We start from the raw sequence: 18,008 nt of genomic DNA, 5'->3' as shown, positions 1-18,008 counted from the left end.
GGCTGTGCGCCGAGGCGCGGGAGCCTCCGTTGGCGCGTCTTCCGTCGGCTGCGTAATCGGTGCCGATGGCACAGGGATTGTCGGTTTCGCTGCTGGAGTCACACGGTGCAAGATAGCGCGGCACGTAATCCACGGTGCAAGGTTGCGCTCGTTCAGTCCGGTGCTCCTCCGCTTCTCCCGCTAATCGCCGTATTTTTCTTACCGTAGGAGCGCTTCCGTATTCTGAAGGCGTGCTTCGTCCAAAGTTTATTCGCCATCGTCGCTCCATCGCTAACCTGGGAGCTCTCAGTAATCCGAATTCTGTGTGTCAAGTGAAGACACCGGCGTGGTTTACGAAGCAGACAACTGTGGTTGCCATCTTGCCCCTGCCAGAGCAGCAACCACTGGAGAGACAAACGCCTTTCAGCACGGCAGCCAATCGGTGGCCCGCTTTCATCGGAGGGCCCGTGTGACTACCTATCGCAGACCCGCGCTTCTTCTGTGTTTGTGCGCTTGTTACAAGATGGCGACGACGGACGAATTGAGAAGCGGAACGGCGAAACTTTGAGCTTTCGAACGATACCAAGATGGCGGCGCTCGGTGGCGGGAAATACGAGATATGACTCCGTGAACTGCGGTGATTTTGCGCGATTTAAAGCTGTTTTCTCGCCCTGCGCACTGACGAATTAAACTTTTTCGGGCACTTTTAGTGCGTTTTCAGCCAAACCATTTTGATGCAGCGTATATTAGGCGTTGCAGATACCCAAACGCGTGGTTTTCAAAAATCTATTTTTATCGCGATTTTCGCTATCTGATCCCCGCGTCCCCCTTTAATTTAGCTAGTTTTAATTGTGCTTCGATGATACGAATTTCGGCTAATACGAATATTTTTCATGACCCCTTGAGATTCGTATCATCGAGATTCCACTTACATGTTTTCATTTCGCGGTATATTGAGGCAAACAATTTCAAACCGAAATCACTGCACCCACTGGCCGTGAGCCTGTGCCGTCAACGCCTTCGCAGAGGCAGGGGTAGTATTGGAACGCTGGCATAATGAGCGGCATCGGAGCCAGCTGTGGAAGAAGATGACGACGACGAAAGCGCGAGTAGTGGCATAAGCGCGTTTGCGCGGTTACGCCGCGGCACGCCGACCCTCAACCACCTCAACCCCGGAATGGGCGCCTAAGAGCGACGCTCTGCTCGCCCGCCTGGAGAGCCGTCCCTCCTCCAGGATGGGGAGCCTCGTCGACACTTACCAGGCAGTGGTCGGCCAGGTACCCCCAGCACCAAGACTCCCGCCACCACACGAGAGGCCCCTGGTCATCACCACCTCGCTTGAAGGACACAGCAAGCGCCGATCGTCCAGCTGCGTACTCCTCCAGGTGGCTACCTCCAAGCTGGAGGAAGAGCTGGCGGGGAGACTGCTTGTCTTCACGGATGGCTCCGTCCTCCCCGACAGCGGCTCAGCCACTGCGGCCTGTGTGGCCCCCGCGCTCGGCAGGGCATCGGCCTGTCGACTCCCCTTCTCGGCCAGCTCCACCGCTGCTGAGATGGCGGGCCTCCACCTGGCCGCAGACCTGCTGGCAGCCGAGCCCCCTGGGGTACCGGTCGCAGTGGCCAGCGACTCGCGAGCTGCTCTCCAGGCTGTGTGCCTCCCGGAGAGGGCTGGCTTCAGTGCAGCCCTCCTGGTGACAAAGCTTCACGCTCTCCGCGCCAGTGGTACTGACGTCTCTTTGCACTGGGTACCTGCCCACGTGGGAATCCCAGGCAATGAAGAGGCAGATGCCTTGGCAAAGGAGGCACACGGCACGGACACGGCTCCCAGCCAGGCGGTCGTGTCGTCGGACTACTCAAGGAGCACCATTCAACGACTGCTGCTGAGCTGCCACCCCGACGCACGCGTGGCAAGGCGGAGCCCTCCGACACGGCTGCCTGACAGGGGACTGACCAGAAGGGAGAGATCCCTCCTACTACGCCTTCGGATTGGCTGTTGCTGGACAGCCGCCCGAAGCTTCCGCCTGGGCAGAGCAGACTCCCCAGCCTGCTCTCAGTGCGGGGCAGACGAAACACTGGAGCATCTCCTATGTTCCTGCCCCGCACTCGACCAACACCGCAACACCATGGTGGCTCAACTCCGCCGCATGGGTCTACCTTCTGCTGCCAGCACGGACCTGCTGCATCCAGCCCGCAACCCCAGCCAAGTGTTCAAGGTGGTCCTCGGCTACCTTGCGGACACTATGCTGGCTGACCGGCTGTAGGGGCACCCTGCCCGAGACGAGGACGACTGCCCTCTCCCTTCCCCCTTCTCCCACTATTTCCCTCTTTCTCCCCCCATACCCCTCCCCCCAGATGCTGAGCCGTGCTCCCTATAAGGGCTGCAGAAATACGCATCTTTTCCCACCCTAAACCTCTACTACTACTACTACTACATATATGGTGATTGTAAAGGAGGAAAGAGACGCCTAGTACTGCAGTCCTTAAGGGAGCATGGCGCAGAACGCGCGTTTGTTCTCCGCCGTGCGTTCACTCCCCGTGAGAGCGCGCGCCCCTCGAGCCCTTTCACTCGCACATACAGCGTTCGGCGCGCGGCGACGATTTCATCTGCATTTACGTCATACGGAACCTCACGGCGACGGCGACGCCGACGGCAGAAATCTGCTTTTGAGTGTCCATATAATTGCTATCGCAATAATAGAATTTATTGGGCGAACTTAATTGTGCCCCTAAAGCAAGCGAACTCGGCAACAGCGAAAACAGCAAGCGCGCCTACGGCGTTCGTCGGACTCTTGACAGCACGAGTGGTGGACCCGTATTTATACCCTCTTGCGTCCAAGATCGAAACGCGTCAAGCGACGCCGCTCGCGTCGGCAGGAACGCGAGGCGGAGATCGCGTTCCTGTCGTATGGGGTGCGTATGGGGTGTGGGGTGCGAGCGCCTCTTGCGGAGAAGGCAGGCGTAAATCGAGGAGGAAGGGGGAGGGCAGCGGACGGCCTCCGCCGCTCCACTGCGCGGGCATTAAAAAATATAGGAGGCTATGGTATAACCTAAAGAGTCGACACTACAGAGAACGGGTAAAAATTGGGTAGCCAACGCTGAAAAAAAAAACATATTAAAAAACGCTCCCATATAAACTTGCCAGCATTTATTTTTCTTCTTTTTCACTTTCTAGTACGAATGTAGACGACACTGGCGTTGACAGGCGCGAACGGTCGTGAACCTCGCACGTGCCAGCTAGGGACTCGAGAAACGGACAAGAAGAACTGTGAGTGGCCATGGAGTCGTGCTGTCCGCCGCCGCCGCCCGACCAGGCCGCGAAGGACCTACAGGAGTCGTGGGTGACGCTGGCCACGGACGACACGTACGCGTTCGGTGCCCTTGTGCTGGGCTACTCGCTGCGAGAAGCCCGCACCCGCTACAAGCTCACCGTGCTCGTGACGCGCGACGTGGGGGCCGTCATGCGACACCTGCTGGCTCAGGCCTTCGACGACATCGAACAGGTCACGTTGCTCAGGTATATATGCCACTCGAGGAACAGGCCACTAACTCCTCAGCTAACGGAGGCCTACGTGATCCGTTCGTGGCGTTATGCAAGCATATTGCTAAATGGTGTCACGAAGAAAACAGCGGACGCGCGAAGCGTCGCTCCTTATTCCCTGGCACCCCCGGTTGACCGTATAAGCTATCGGCGAACAAGCGCGGCGTTTCTCATAATCTGTGCGCAGGCCTCGGGTGATCAGGCAACTACAGAAGCCGACGGCCATATATATCCTGGGTAACGGAAGCGGAGCGCTTGAGCGAAGAAGTAGCGTATGTCATGCATTGACTGCTATGCTTGTAGAGGTCACCAGAAATGCCAGGCTGGGCAGGAAATTAGTCCAGTGTCCTTCCTGCTATGTGGTGCACGTCCACTTATACCCCTGTCACACGAGTAGGTTTAATGTCATTTCCGCCTAATTTCATTTACATCTATTGTGGTTAATAGGCTACCACACAGGAACATGTATAATGTTAAACGAAAATGACTTGTGCAAGCGAATGACTGCTGAACTCATTCCATTGCGTTTCTGTCGCGAGTGGGTACTCTCGCTGGTAGCCGCGAACATATTTTAATTAAATGGTAACTAATTCATTACAGGTATTATTATGTTCTTATTTTTCAAGTGTGTTGTTTAACTTTTCGCCAAACGATTCAACTTAGTCGTTCTCAAAAGTTTGAGTAAACTCGTTCCCAGGAATATTGTCAAGAGTGCTGCCGGCCATGAGCGTTGCCGGACTGTGCTGCATAGTAGCAGCTAGTAGTCAGTCCGAAATGTAGCCGGCGCAGAAGCAATGGCTTGAACGCAGCCTGACAACGGCATACAGCCTGCCGCGTCCAGAGAAAGAGTCCGTTGGACAGAAGCGGCGACCTTTACTCTCATAAGGATCTGGAAATATCATCTCGGTTTCCATGCTTTGTGCTAGCGTGTTCAGGCCGGCTATAGGACTTGCGATGTTTTTGAGAACGGTGCAATATTTGTTCTAATGCAAATTGATGTGTAGCGTGCGTGCATGCTTTAGGATAGAATGCCACAAAACGCCGATCCGCGTTGCGTCGGTTGTAAGCAACACCGCAAAGAGCCAGTGTCCTTTGCTAGACGTGCCTGACAGGGTGGGCGATCTGCGAATGTGTTGTAGCGTTGCGTTCTGTGGGTTTAAATGAACTACGGCCTTTGGGTGTGGACGTTCGGACGTGGGTACTAAGTTAAGGAAACACTAAAGGATGGTGGTAGAAGTCATAGTCATGAGCATGATTCAGCAAAAATGGTAATGACTCAGCGAAAAAAACATTATCACTCAACCACTGGAATGGGTTCGGACGTGGGCACAAAGTGAAGGAAACACTTAAGGGTAGTGGTAGAAGTCATAGTCATGGGCATGACTATGGCTTTTGCCTTAAGGTCTCTAAGGTGTAGCTGAAAGGACTCCTGAGGACTCATGACATGAATGTCATGACATGCATGTCATGTAGGTCATGAAAGAGTCCCCTATATCTTGGTGCTCTCATGGTCGCTTCGTTAACTTGGTAGGCTCCCCGCACACTGCTTCGCATAACATCGACTCCCACAGGACGTGGGATCTGCCGGCTTTTAATTGCGATAGCAATTATATGGACACTCCAAAGAGGATTTCTGCCGTCGGCGTCGCCGTCGCCGTGAGGTTGCGTATGACGTCAACGGCGATGAAATCGTCGCCGCGCTCCGGACGCTGTATGTGCGAGTGAGAGGGCGCGAGGGACGCGCGCTTTCACGGGGAGCGAGCGCACGTCGGAGGGCACACGCGCGTTCTGCGCCGTGCTGAAGGGCTGCAGAATTGGAAGTTTGAAAGTTTATTTAACATAAGTAAACAATACAATTAGAAAGTACACACTTTTCCTTACCATTTAATTAGAAAGTACACAATTAAGCGTCTCTTTCCTCCTTTTCATATACATATATATATATATATATATATATATAGAGAGAGAGAGAGAGAGAGAGAGAGAGAGAGAGCAAACGCGGCTTCTTCCGTCGCGCGAAAGGATGTGGAGGAACGGGAGGGAGGGAGGGGAGGCGACGTTGAGCTGCGGCACCAAATACGTATTTATATAAAAACGCCGCGCGCGTTCCTTGCGAACGCGGGCAAAACGCCGACGGTGTCGACAACAGTTCTGCGCGTTGCTGGTGCTGCTGCATGTCCAAGTTTATACAGCTGTTATAAATACTAATTTGCTATCGCATTTGATGATTCGCCTTCCGGGTGAAACTGCGACAATTTTTTTTTGTTCAGGGCCAATATCCGTATATTCTTACACCTTTGTTTTTAATGTGCGGGCGTCCGCTGCCGGTGCTAAGCGCTTTCAACTATAGCGTCCAAGATTTAAGGTGCCGCGCGACGCAACACATATAAATCTCGGATGCCCTGAGCCACGTCGATGCACTGCTCTCGGCGCGATCTAAAATGCACGCGCGGGGGCGCCCATAGCCGGGCTATTATGACCCGACCTCCTTGCGATTTGTTTATAAGTGCTTACTAACAAGATACTACCCACCAAGTATACTCTGCGAAATTGTGAAGTTGTGTTTAATGCTAAAACTTTAAAACCTCGAATCAATAAAATTCGCGATTTAACAGTTTTTCTCTGTAGATCCAACTTCGTTATATCGAGGTTTGACTCTAGTAGATTTCGCCGCGAAAAATCAAGAGAAATCAATATCTTTTAACGCAATATCTGCACTCAAATTTTGACGCCCCAAATTCTGCGTTTATTATTTTTACTATAATGTGGTTTCTTCTATGCAGTAGCGCATCAAATAACCCTCGAGATTATTTGTGTGGCACATGACTTTGAGAAACCCGGAGATGCCGAAAGAGATGGCCTGTCTGTGGAAGCCGTAGATCCAAAATATGCTTCGAAGGCTTGATACGGCTCCAGAAAGTGGTCAACTGCAGCAAGTAATGAGAACCACCTTGTTTGACTTGAATGAATACGTTTGTGGTTATTCAGTTCAATAAGAGCCTGAAATTTCTTCAACGTGTCCACTCGGTCCACCCTTATAGGACTTGAGTTGAAGTAACTGTAGACGTCTCGCACGAGATCTACAAAACAACACGTGGATGTTTCGAACAATCTTACGATGCGCACAGATGAAATGAATCACACGTACACTTAAGAATACACAAGTTGGAAATATCTTTCTTAAGCATTGATATCATAGAGTACTTGCTTGGCCTCCGACAACCGCATGTGACGTCACTCTACTAAGCTGTTAAAACTAACCTGCCGAGGATGATAAGGCCGCCCTTGATGAAGAAAAGCGCCCCTTTCGAAACGTTGGCCAGCCTTTCTAAAGCACCTTATCCCCAGGAACATATTGAAAATAAATAGCCCGTTGTACTAGAAATGAAGTTGACGAGGGTGGCGATTTGGGCTTATTGGTCGGTCATCATGGAATGGTATCCGGCATAGCGTCAGAGACACAAGAAGAAACGACAGACGGACACAAGCCCTTGTGTCCGTCTGTCGTTTCTCCTTGTGTCCGTGTTTTGCTGCGCTATGCCAGATACCTTCTCCCTGTTTGTAACTTTTATACCACAGCTTGCTACCCATCTTGACACTTGCATCATGGCCGTGTTTCACGCGCGAGCCTTCGAGGTTGCGTGAAAGCCCGATCTAATCGGACACGCCGCACAGCGCTGCTCCGCTGACTTTGCTGCCCTCTCCGGCCTTCGATGCTGGCGTCATCTTTCCTGTGTGATGTCATTCGTGACGAACGCGCTGGCGAGGACCAATCAGCGAGCACTCTCCCCTCATCGGACTTCAGAGGATCGCACGTTTCCCTTTTTTCTCCGGCGAGATACCCAGCCACCGGCGCCCAACCATGCAAAACGGTAGCCAAGGAAAGATATCCAATAACCCTATTTTATTTATGGGAACAGACGGAAGTCTGCAGATATTATGGCATTGTCGGATATATGAAGTTTCAAAACTATGCAATGAAGAAGACTACGCATATGTTTCTCTGTGTCCGTGCATAGTCCGTAGCGCACATAACCACCGCTATGCAGCGCGACAAACAAGCCCCTTCTAAATTCGATACCTTGCAGGGGCCGGGATCCCCTGGGCTGCCCCACTCGGGAGGCCGACGGGGTGGCGTGCTCCTACACAAAGCTGCACGTGTGGCGGCTGCTGCACCTCAGCAAGGGTGTCTTCCTGGACGCCGACACCCTGGTGCTGGCCAACTGCGACGAGCTGTTCCGGAGGCGCGAATTTTCCGCTGTGCCTCTGAGGGGTTGGCCCGACCTTTTCGACACGGGTGTCTTCGTCTTCGAGCCCTCCGAGAAGACGCATGGCCTGGTAAGCACTCCGTGTTGCCTCTGAGCCTCGCACAGTCACTGGAGACCTTTAAGTGAGCGTTGCACAGAAATGTGAGGTGAAGCTAATTATGTTCGTAAGGGACAGCCGACAAACACGGGGTTCTTAAGTGCTGTATAGAGGTCCAAAGGCAGAAAGTACCGCCAGGGGAAGATCCTAATCTGAAGCATGTCCAATGTACATACTAGAATCAGTGCTGAGCTAGTAAAGTAAATACAGGCGTGACAAAAACAAAGTCAAATAAAGTTTAAAGGATATATTTATGCAAATTATGTAATTATTATACACCGTTATAGAACATGATATGCAACAATTTATAGGATTTATAAAGTAGCTAAAACGTAGTAAAGAATATTGGTGATGCACCGTCAGTTACTGTATGTCCAAAAACAGACGAACAAACAATTACAGAACGCAAATGCATTTACTACGAGTGACGGTCAGCCAATATATCGAGAATATAGGCTTTGGGGCGACTGTAAAATATACAGGAAATAGTGCTTCGGCAAATATGAGCTACCCTGCAGGACAGTCCCAGTGATTCTTGCGGCCTCTCGAGAAAAATTATTGCCAACCGCAGCGTTAAACTTTAGTGAAGTGCAGGCGGGTGGTGTTAATGCGCCTGCAGGATTAGTTATGCACGACTGTTCACCGTGCACTGTCCTGACCACAGGTGATGAAGGCGGCCAGAGAGACGGCCAGCTTCGACGGCGTCGACCGCGGTTTGCTCAACGAAGTATTTGGCCAGCGTTGGAGGAAGGATTTGTCGCTGCGGCTACCCTTCACCTACAACCTGCAGGCAAGCGCTTCTCTCTTGCCACGGGCACGCCGTTGCGCTGCGTTGTTTCTTTTAGCTTACAAGTTTATTGCTTCAATGTGGTTAAAAGCTTTGACAGATATGAAATACAAAGAGGAAGTGTCATAGTCGGAGACCGTATTGACAGTATCTGGCCGTCAGAGAGTGTCAAGATCAGGTGGTGAGAAGAATGACTATATGGTAGCAAAATAAAGCAATATCATGACATTAACATGTTCTCGTTTATCTTTAAATATTTTACAGCGAACCTCTAAGCCTCTAGTTGGTCGGGATGTTTCGTTGAGTACACACCCAAGAAACGGCAGCTGGAAAATTGGTTTGAGTTTCCGCGTAACAGAATTATGTTTTCTCCGATATTCGAATTACAATCCGATGCTGTCAGGTCTGTAGGTTGTGTTTAAGTCGTACTTGAGGAATTTTCTGACGGATTTTGCTCTGACACATTCAATTAGTTCAATAACGCACTTCTGCTAGGCGGAGAGCCTACAAGAATGAGGAATTATCCTGTGCTCACGGTAACGCCGCCTAGCGGCCGCGGCCGCTCAGACAGACCTGAAGCGGCAGCTGGAAAACGGCTTTGTCTTTCATTTCCCGCGTAACAGATCTGTTTTCTCGTATATTCAGATAGCAATCCGACTATCATCTCTGCAGCTTCTGTGTAATTTGTACTTCGCGCATTTTCTGACTCAATATCCTTTAAACATTTGGTGAATAAGTTGCGCTTGGCGGACGGCCTGTAAGAATGGTGATGTATGCTGCACTTCCTAACATGGGCGTGAGCGCATGACGTGCGTCGCTTGCCGTAATGGTGCTTGTATAACGTCGTCTAACGTCAGTTGGGGTGGTGGTACTTGCGTAACGCCCGCTCCAGCTTCGCTGTGCATCTACTTTCAAAGGTGGAATGGAGGCGGATTTTTTTTTTTTGTGAAGTCGAACAAGGAGGCAAAAAAGTAAAAGTCTGCTCGATCATATATTCACAGCCGTCCACAACAATTTCTGCAATTGCACAGGGTTTTGATTCTCCAAGTTAGCAGTATGGTACATTCCAGCATCATATTTAACAAGGCCCAGCGATTTTCTTGTTCTCTACGGAGGCCGTTCAATCATTATAGTTGGGATGTCTTGAAACAGCTAGCTTAACGCGTCTACCTTCCAAAGCATTCGATGTTTGCTTCCTACAACCCACTATAGATGTCAATGTTCGGGTCAAGTCCGGCAACGGCTGTGCTGCTCGTAATTACCACGTTAGTGCCAGTCGACTGGGGAACCCTCGGGCACGCCCGAAGTTTGAAAGTTCTGCCAGCGTGATACCGAGCCGAATCACATGTTTGAACTCACTCAGGGTGACATTCAGCCGGTCACGAGGTAGGAATTACGTGGTATAACACGTGCGGGCGACACAGTGGTGATGATTTAATGCTTTACGTCGTATTTGACGCGAAGAAGATAGCAATTTGCGCTTATAGGAGAGCACGGAGTAAGTGCGTAAGCGCATCGTGGGTGCCGGGCGCTAAGCGTTGACGTGTGACTACGCTCGAACTGCTGGGGAACGCGTCTAGTACGGCAGCACGTGCTGCCCGATCTCAGAGTTCGCGTGCTGACAGAACTGCTACACAGGCCGGCGTCGCGCGCGCGTGTCTAGCGCATGCGAACTACAAAAATAGCTATGCTATATCAACGTCATAATGCTAGGGTCTGTGAAGCCGCAGAAGCCGCAAACGACGCTCCAATGCACGGGTAAAGAAATAGATATATAGGACTCGGCTAGCTATGCGCGCCGGCCTGAGCTGTGTGATCAAGTTTCTTGCTTCTCCAAAAAGCCCAATCACAAATAACCTTGAAAACAGGGATATTTTCATAAGGACATCGGGTACCTGCATTTTCTTATGGACAGCCAAACGTCTGAGGAAGTACGGTATACACGCGCTGAATTGCAGCATTCGGTAGCGAGGTCTTCTAGACTAAAGACTTGAATAAACCCGTTAAAGATCAAATTAGTCTATCAAATTCTTGCGTTGCTTATGATAGCCTATAAAGCAATCCTGCACCCCTTTTGTCAAGTGCGCACTGATATAGAAACTTCGGAAAGGACTGTACAAGCAAATCATGCAGCTGAACATATGGGGTTCATCCAGTAAGTACACAGCGCGCTGTGTGCTTTGGGCCTTCCTGAAAACAGGGCTCGGCGGGTCGTCCGTTCTTCGACCGCGCGTACCTCAAGTTCGGCGCGTCTGACGCCAAGATCGTGCACTTCTGGGGCGCCGACAAGCCCTGGACTCAGGTTTACGACTGGTCCAAGGCACAGGTGCGCCCTTCCCCGGACTGCCAGCACCACCCGCAACACCTGCAGATGTGGTAAGCTGTGGCGCGCATTCTGCGCACCTGGATTGCCGACCTGTACCGGGGAAGTCTTTGCTTAGGGTTAATATCCTCAAACTGGGCAATAGTGATTATAGTAAGAACAATTTGGCCCATTTTACGACACGGTAGACTAAACATTCGGCTGTAGAAATGCCGAAACATGACGGACGTGTATTCAATGTGCCGTATTCCTGCTCACTTATTTCCATCCCTGTCTTATGTTCCCGGTGCCAAGTAAGCCGCACCCCTGGAGGCGATGTTCTGCTTACGTGACCCAGCGGCGGGCAGCCAGTGCGTAACAGAACGTCGTCTCGAGGTGGGGGCTTTTACTAAAATACCCATTTTACTAAGTCCCCGTCATACTAAAATATACTGAAATACCCATTATTTGTGTCAGCCAGGCTTCACATATTTCCCACGTACATAAAGATTCGATGGACATATCGTCGTTGCCTTTGCAAAAAAAAAATTCATAACTAGGCGCTCATGAGTCAGACATGAGTGCCTTCGAAGATACGCATATGTGGAGGGCGCCTGTTCGATGGCGCTGAAGTGGATAAAGCGACCCCTCAAGTCGCTTGCCTTAATTGGCCTTGATTGGACTGACCTTAATTTAGCATCGGCGTATAGTCGAGTCAAGGAGCTCTTGTTTGGACGAAGTTACGAGGTTAAGTTTCATGCATTAGCCTATTAATGACAGACTTATTTCTTCCTTCCCTTTCTTTTTTTCCTGTGCTTCTAGACGTCACAAACAAAAGGTGGAGGTAGTTCGCCATATAGTTCGTATAAGGTAACTCACAATAATTTAAACACCACAAGCAATTTCGGAAACTGTGGCACACTGTGCTGAACCCGAAAAAAAATTAAATGTGCACTCAGAGTGAGTCGCACCCGCTGTGACACGACGTGTTAACGCAAAACCATAGTGTTTCCTTAATAGGTTCCGAATAGTATTAACATTCAACGAGTTTAGAGAAGCTTGCGCTTAACAAGAAAGGGCGCATACATGCGAAAATACTGCGATATCCCTGCCCTCGTATTAACCCGTACCGGGGCTGCTTTCTAGAAAAATCTCAAGAAATTAGAGCTTTATTGTTCCCATCGCCTGGCGCCGCCGGCAAGCAGTGAAACAAATGCGAGATGCGTTCGAGTAAGGAGCGGAAGACAAGTGAGCAAACTCGCACTGTCGTCTGTTCGGAGCGTCGTACATTCCATAGCGAATGATGAAGCGAGGCCTATTGGTTCATCTATGTAGAAGCAAGCCGAGGCCGGCGGCTCGGTTAATCAACGCCGACGCGAGTGCAGAATTGACAGCCCAGAGGTCTTGCCCTTCGTATCTCCACTAATCATCAACACTCTACCGTCAGATAAACGCAAATCGATGCTTGAAAAACTCTCACCAGAATAAAGCAAACATTGTGCTTCTCATTATTGGCCCTTGAAAGGACACTGAATATATGAATAAATTGAAGTGCTTTAGTAAATTACCTGTCTGCAACAACAAAATCACCACTCTTACCCCGAGAAGACGCTTGGTCAGCGACAAAAGACGCAAAGATAAAAGGACTGGGAGCGACGCCACCTTGAAGTTCCCGCACCAGCTCATTGTGAGGTCATGGACTTCGACGTCACCTCTCCGGGCCTAGATAATTTTTTATCGATAACGATGGACTACGTTGTATTCTAAAAGGGAAAGAGAGACTGACGTGGACAAGCTTCAAGTACTTTTATTGAGCCACAACTGCCCGAGTACGAAGAAATGCTTCGAAACCCGTGACATCACCGTGACGTACTGGCGGTGGGGTTCCGACGCGAAATTCGAGATGTGAAATATTTTTTTGCCTTCATTTTCTCCTCTGAAATCAACGTATTACCGCGAAATTAACCAACTTATCCTCTCATATTCTCAAATGATCCTCGACTCGAAGCTCTTCATTAGACCGAGTTGAGCATAGCGCCGCTCCTTGACTCAAGAAGTTGTTAGGCTTCTTAAGAATCGTCGTGTGGTGTCATTGAAGCGCAGTGTAAGTAAGTAAGTAAGTAAGTAAGTAAGTAAGTAAGTGAGTGTGTGGTCCTGATCCCTTTTGACGCAGGGCAGGCGTTTGTCAAACGCCACAGGATATGTAGAAAAACAAGAAAGGAAATAAAGTGAGGCGTATAAAGTAAAGAGAGGAAAAACATAAAACACAGTTCGTCACTGTACAGTGCACTAGTAGTCACAGTCTTTGAGGCCGTCTGGTTGGTCCGGTTCACTGTTCACCAGTCGTCTCGGACATCACCAAAGTCAGCACAATCCGATCCACTAGCCATGCCGGGATCTGGTGGGCGCGTCCCCCGCGTCCCATCCAACCGTGTTGCCGCTTCGTCGGTCGCGATCAGCTGGAGACGGCAGAGGGTCGCGCATTTGGCGTGGCCTGCATCGGTAACCAGCCGCAGCCAGGGTTCACTGTTGCTGTGATGAGGTGGCTGTAAGTGGAATGTCAAAGAACTGTTTGCACCTGCCCTGACGTTCCCACTGCTCTAGCCGGGTCTTCGTGGCTTCGGCGCGTGCAGCTCGCTCCTCCTCGGTGTTACCGGTCAACGCCAGGCTCTCGGCCAGGGTACACGATCGGGGGTCTGTGGGAAGTCTCGGGCATTGCTGTAAGACGTGGAGGAGGGTTTCCACTTGCGCACCACATAAGTGACACGTCGGATCCACGCCGAATAGTTCGTGGCGGCGTTGGTTTGTGAGGAGAGCGCCGGTGCGGGCTTGAAACAGTAGGGCGCTGCCTCTGTCTCCTCGATAGTGTGTTGATGGGCACGGTTCCAGCTTGTGTTGGTGATAGAGTGCCAGGCTTTGTTTCTTTGCTACTGCCGTGCGCCATATTGATGTTTCGGCTTCATTGATTTCTTTGATGACTGCCTTGCGCCACTCTGTCTCTGTTTTAGTTCCGTGGTGTTTGGAGTTTTGGTTGTATTTTGTGTTTAGGGATGTGTATTTCCGTATCCAATCCGTCTTGATGTTTTTGTATCTTAGGTGTAGGTATATTCTGCGACTGTAGCTTGTGTTTGCCATGAATTTTAGTCTGCCGGCGTATTGTAGTTTGGATCTCGCTTCCTTTGCCTCGTACGAGGACCAGCTCATTTCCCCGCTTACTGCTGCATTAGCTGTAGCCATGCTACCCCCCAGCAGCCAGCGGCCCAGTTCTATTTGATGGCGCTCCAGGCATTTTATGGTTTCGCTGGAGTAGGCCAGCGCGTCATCTGCGTACGTTGTCGCTGGTACAGCTATTGCCTTCCATAGTGTGCGTCCCACAGTGTAAGGGTTGTACGAGTGCCTGGCCAAGTTCCAGATGTTGCCTTTGAGGCGATTTGATTTTTTGACTAAGGCGTTTTGGTGATGATATAGATAATTTGGTTGGTCACAGAGTGTTACGCCGAGGTATTTGTATTCAGATGTTTTTTTGATGAGGTTCCCTTGGAGGGTGAATTCGTTGCCAGTGTTGTTTATGTTTATTCCCAACCACTGCGTTTTTTCAGTGTTGAACCTTAGTTGGTCGTTTCCTGCAACTCGGGAGCAGATGTCAAGCTGGTGTTGGAGGTCAGCTGCTGATTCTGCTAACAGCACAATATCATCGGCGAATGCCAGGCATGAGATCTTGGTGTATTCCTCCTGCCCGTCAGTTGTTATCGTGGACATTCGGAGTCCTGGTCCCTCGTTGTCTAATGTTTGGAGTAGTTGTGTGATGTATATATTAAATAGTGTTGGGGACAAGGGACATCCTTGTTTTAGTCCTATCTTTTGCTGGACTTTCTTCGAGCTAAGTTCGTGTAGTTTGTACACTGCTGTGCAACACGTGTATAGTTCCTTGAGGAGGTCTATGCTTTTACATTCTAATCCGATGCCCTGTAGTTTTTGCCAAAGCCTCGAGTGGGGGACACCGTCATAGGCTTTTTCCATGTCTAGGAAAGCCAGATAGAGCGTAGATTTTTCCTTATTTTTCATTTCTAGAGCTTGGGTCAGCGTGAATATATGGTCACTTGTCCTGCGGTTTGGTCTGAAGCCATTTTGAGATTCTGGGAATATGTTATTTGATTCACATATCTTTTGTAGTCTTCGGTTTAGGGTTGCGCTGAATAGTTTTTGGACATTGCTTATTATAGATATTGGGCGGTAGGCATTCAGTTGTTCAAGTGGTTTTCCTTTGCCCTTGTGTATGAGGGTCACTTTTGCCTCTTTCCATGCTGGTGGGATTTGGCCCGATTCAAGGATGTTGTTGAAGTAGTGTCGTAGTGTTTCTCTTGCTTTTGTCTTTAGTGCTTTTAAAAATTCGTTGGGGATATCGTCGGGGCCTGTTGCTTTTTGGTTTTTAAGGTCACTGATGCGTCGTTTCAGCTCTGTTGTGGATATTGGGTTCAGTATACTATGTTCTTGCTTCCTCCTGTTCATCTTGTCAATGGCTGTGTTTGTGTCCTGTGGTACGTGCTTTTGTGGGTTGTCTTGGAGTGTTGTGAAGTGTGATGTCAGGTATGTTTCCATCTCTTCTCGTGTTGTCAAGACTAGTCCCGAGGTTGTGTGCAAAGCAGTTGTTTTCGATGTGGTCTCTTTTGGTTGTAGGGAGTTTATATACATCCAGAACCTTTGACTGTAGTGCTTTCGTTCCTTTATTATGTCGCTTTCTTGTTGCTTGAAAGTGGTGTCAACTTTTTCGGCCACCAAGTGTTTCACCTTTTGTTTCTGGTTTAAGTAGGCTTGCCATGCGTTGGCTTTTGCCGTAATGTCCTTCTCACTTGTATGGCGGTGTAGTCTGGATAGGCTTTTGCGTTTTGATATTGCTTCTTTCACTTCCTTATCAAATCATGGTGTTGGTCTTGTTTGGATCATCCCTTTTGTCTTGCCAAGAGTTTTGTCTGCCATTTGTAGGCATTGTTCGATGAACTCTTCATAGGTTTTTGTGTTTTCTATTTTTTCTTCTAGTTGTGATGCGAACTCTTCAAGTTTGTCTTTGTCTCTCGTCTTCCAGTGCCTTGTTGTGCATGTTGTCTTTTTCTTTTGTGTGCGAGGTGTAGTGGTATCTAGAAGTATTTTAATTCTGTTATGGTCGCTACCACAGCTGTCTGTTTTGTCTTCATCAATGTGCATTGATTTTATTTGGATGTGTTGCATGGTGGCCTGATTGTTGTATAATACATAGTCAATGGCTGATTTTTGAGTGTGGCGTGTCCATGTGTACGTGCCTTGGCAGTGTGGGTCTAGGTTTGCTATGGATAAGTGACATTTTTCCACAAGGTTGCGGAAGCCCGTTGCATCCTTTTCTTTGCCTTCAAGCTCCATTATGTGACAGTTGAAGTCGCCCAGGAGGAAAATAGGATGTCCGCTGTATTTTTGCTGGATATCCTTAGTGATGCATTCATATATTTTTCTATTCCATTCTTCTTCTTCAGTTGATGTAGCCATGTATATCGCACATAGATATATCTTGCGTTTTTCTATTTCTAGTTTAATCCACATGTGTTCTTGGCAAGCGTTTTGGTCCTCTCTAGTACAGATATTCTGGGTGGTTTGTGCAAAGAATCCAACCCCTCCTCCACGTTTAGTGCCCCTTTTTCTATTTTGTCCGTACCACTCTAACCCGTTGTGTATATTGGGTTCTTCATCATCTCTGAGGTGCGTTTCAGTAAGTGCGTATAAATCAATTTTTTGCTGGCTGATTTGACGCTGTACTTCTTCCCATTTCAGTCTGCTGCCGCCTTGCATGTTTAGTAGGCAGATGGATAAGTTCTTTTGTTTGTCTCCCGATTTTACTTTTTTGCGTTTTCTTTTTGGGTGCAGGGAAACTTGCTTGGATTTTGTATGGGGGCTGAGCTCCTGCGTGTTGTCTTGGCTAACTTGATCCTCTTCAGTTTGGTTTACAATCGTCTTCGTGTTCAGCCAAGCATTGCTGTCTTCCTCTTGAGTAGCCTGTTGATTGTGTTCTGTTCTGCTGTCTTTTTGTGTTTGTGAGGTTAGTGTTAAGAGTTTTAGTTTAGCTTTAATGATACATTTCCTCAGTGGCGTCTCGTTTGACTTAACTGGCCAAGTGCTGTGGACATTGCTTTCAACAGTGACCTCACTGTCATCTGGTCTGTACCCTTGGGTCGTCTGCGGTTTTGTGATGTGATTGTGTGTTCGTGTTTGTTGTTTCCTAAAAAAGGAGCTATTTTTTGGGCTAGTAGGGTGCTCACATAGTTTCCTGTTGCCTCGGTGTAGTGGATGTCATTGAAGCTGTCTTGATTGAGGTCATCCCCAGTGGTGAGAAATTCTATTCTGGGACCGAGTGAAGCGCACAAGTTTTTGATTTCTTGGTTCCATTTGCGGCATGCTGTTTCTGCCTGGGGGCCTCGAGACTTCAGTTCTGGTATGGCACTTATAACATAGTGGTGTTGGGGTGCAGTGACCGCTTCTGTCGAGGGGCGGCGCTGCCATCCCCTTCCTCGAGCCACGAGGTGAAGTGTTGAGTATAGGAAACTTACACAATGAGGGTGTTGGGACCTTTATGATAATAATGCGTCATTCTAGACTGACTAATATCCTAACTAATGTCTCAACTAACTGACCATATCCTCTCTTGCGTCCCATTATAAGCGAGCAACAATTTACAGTTCACCTATGACGCACGGCGTCGTCCACCGCAGGTGGGACGTGTTCAGCCGCCACGTGCAGCCCAAGCTGGCGCGACACCCGTGCGGCGACGAAGGCCGCAAGCCGGGAATCGTCTGTCGCGACGAGATCTGCACGCCGCTCTACCGGGAGGAGCCAGCCGCCCCGGTGCCAGCCGACACCACGGTGAGAGACCTCGCTTTATACGCCTCAACAAAAGGGGCGCTGTCCGATGCGGTTCGCGGCTTTTACGCCGAAGAACTGAGCCTTTGCCGAGCTCTACACCGCAAGGCGATATTTCTGTGCACGAATGGCATCGTTCGACTATACCGTGCTGC

The 18,008-nt window shown here is 49.5% G+C and overlaps 2 protein-coding genes across 3 annotated transcripts in view; both read left to right on the top strand.

Moving 5' to 3' along the window:
• Positions 1–3,180: 3,180 nt before the first annotated feature.
• On the top strand, positions 3,181–8,798 carry LOC119441616 (glycogenin-2). Its single transcript, XM_049662816.1, has 3 exons — positions 3,181–3,493; positions 7,606–7,855; positions 8,547–8,798. The coding sequence occupies exons 1-3, from the start codon at positions 3,255–3,257 to the stop codon at positions 8,796–8,798; spliced, it is 741 nt and encodes a 246-aa protein (XP_049518773.1). The 5' UTR covers positions 3,181–3,254.
• Positions 8,799–13,128: 4,330 nt separating this feature from the next.
• Positions 13,129–18,008, top strand: part of LOC125939684 (glycogenin-2-like) — an 88,322-nt gene continuing 83,442 nt past the window's right edge. For both annotated transcript variants that reach the window (XM_049661460.1, XM_037706222.2), the window contains exons 1-2: positions 13,129–13,519; positions 17,706–17,856. In XM_049661460.1, coding sequence (XP_049517417.1) covers positions 13,509–13,519; positions 17,706–17,856 — 162 coding nt within the window. In that variant the 5' untranslated portion in view covers positions 13,129–13,508. The remainder of the gene's footprint in view (positions 13,520–17,705; positions 17,857–18,008) is intronic.

Source organism: Dermacentor silvarum, chromosome 2 (genome assembly GCF_013339745.2).
Source record: "Dermacentor silvarum isolate Dsil-2018 chromosome 2, BIME_Dsil_1.4, whole genome shotgun sequence".
NCBI lineage: Eukaryota > Metazoa > Arthropoda > Arachnida > Ixodida > Ixodidae > Dermacentor > Dermacentor silvarum.
The sequence above is the reverse complement of the archived record's forward strand: the minus strand, read 5'-3'. Positions and strand labels throughout refer to the sequence as shown.

Bases quoted from the DNA above. Each gene is read 5' to 3' on its own strand.
- LOC119441616 (XM_049662816.1), top strand. From the start codon at position 3,255: ATGGAGTCGTGCTGTCCGCCGCCGCCGCCCGACCAGGCCGCGAAGGAC. The intron at 3,494-7,605 runs GTATATATGCCA...GATACCTTGCAG, and splicing joins GAACAGGTCACGTTGCTCAG to GGGCCGGGATCCCCTGGGCT. The intron at 7,856-8,546 runs GTAAGCACTCCG...TCCTGACCACAG, and splicing joins CCGAGAAGACGCATGGCCTG to GTGATGAAGGCGGCCAGAGA.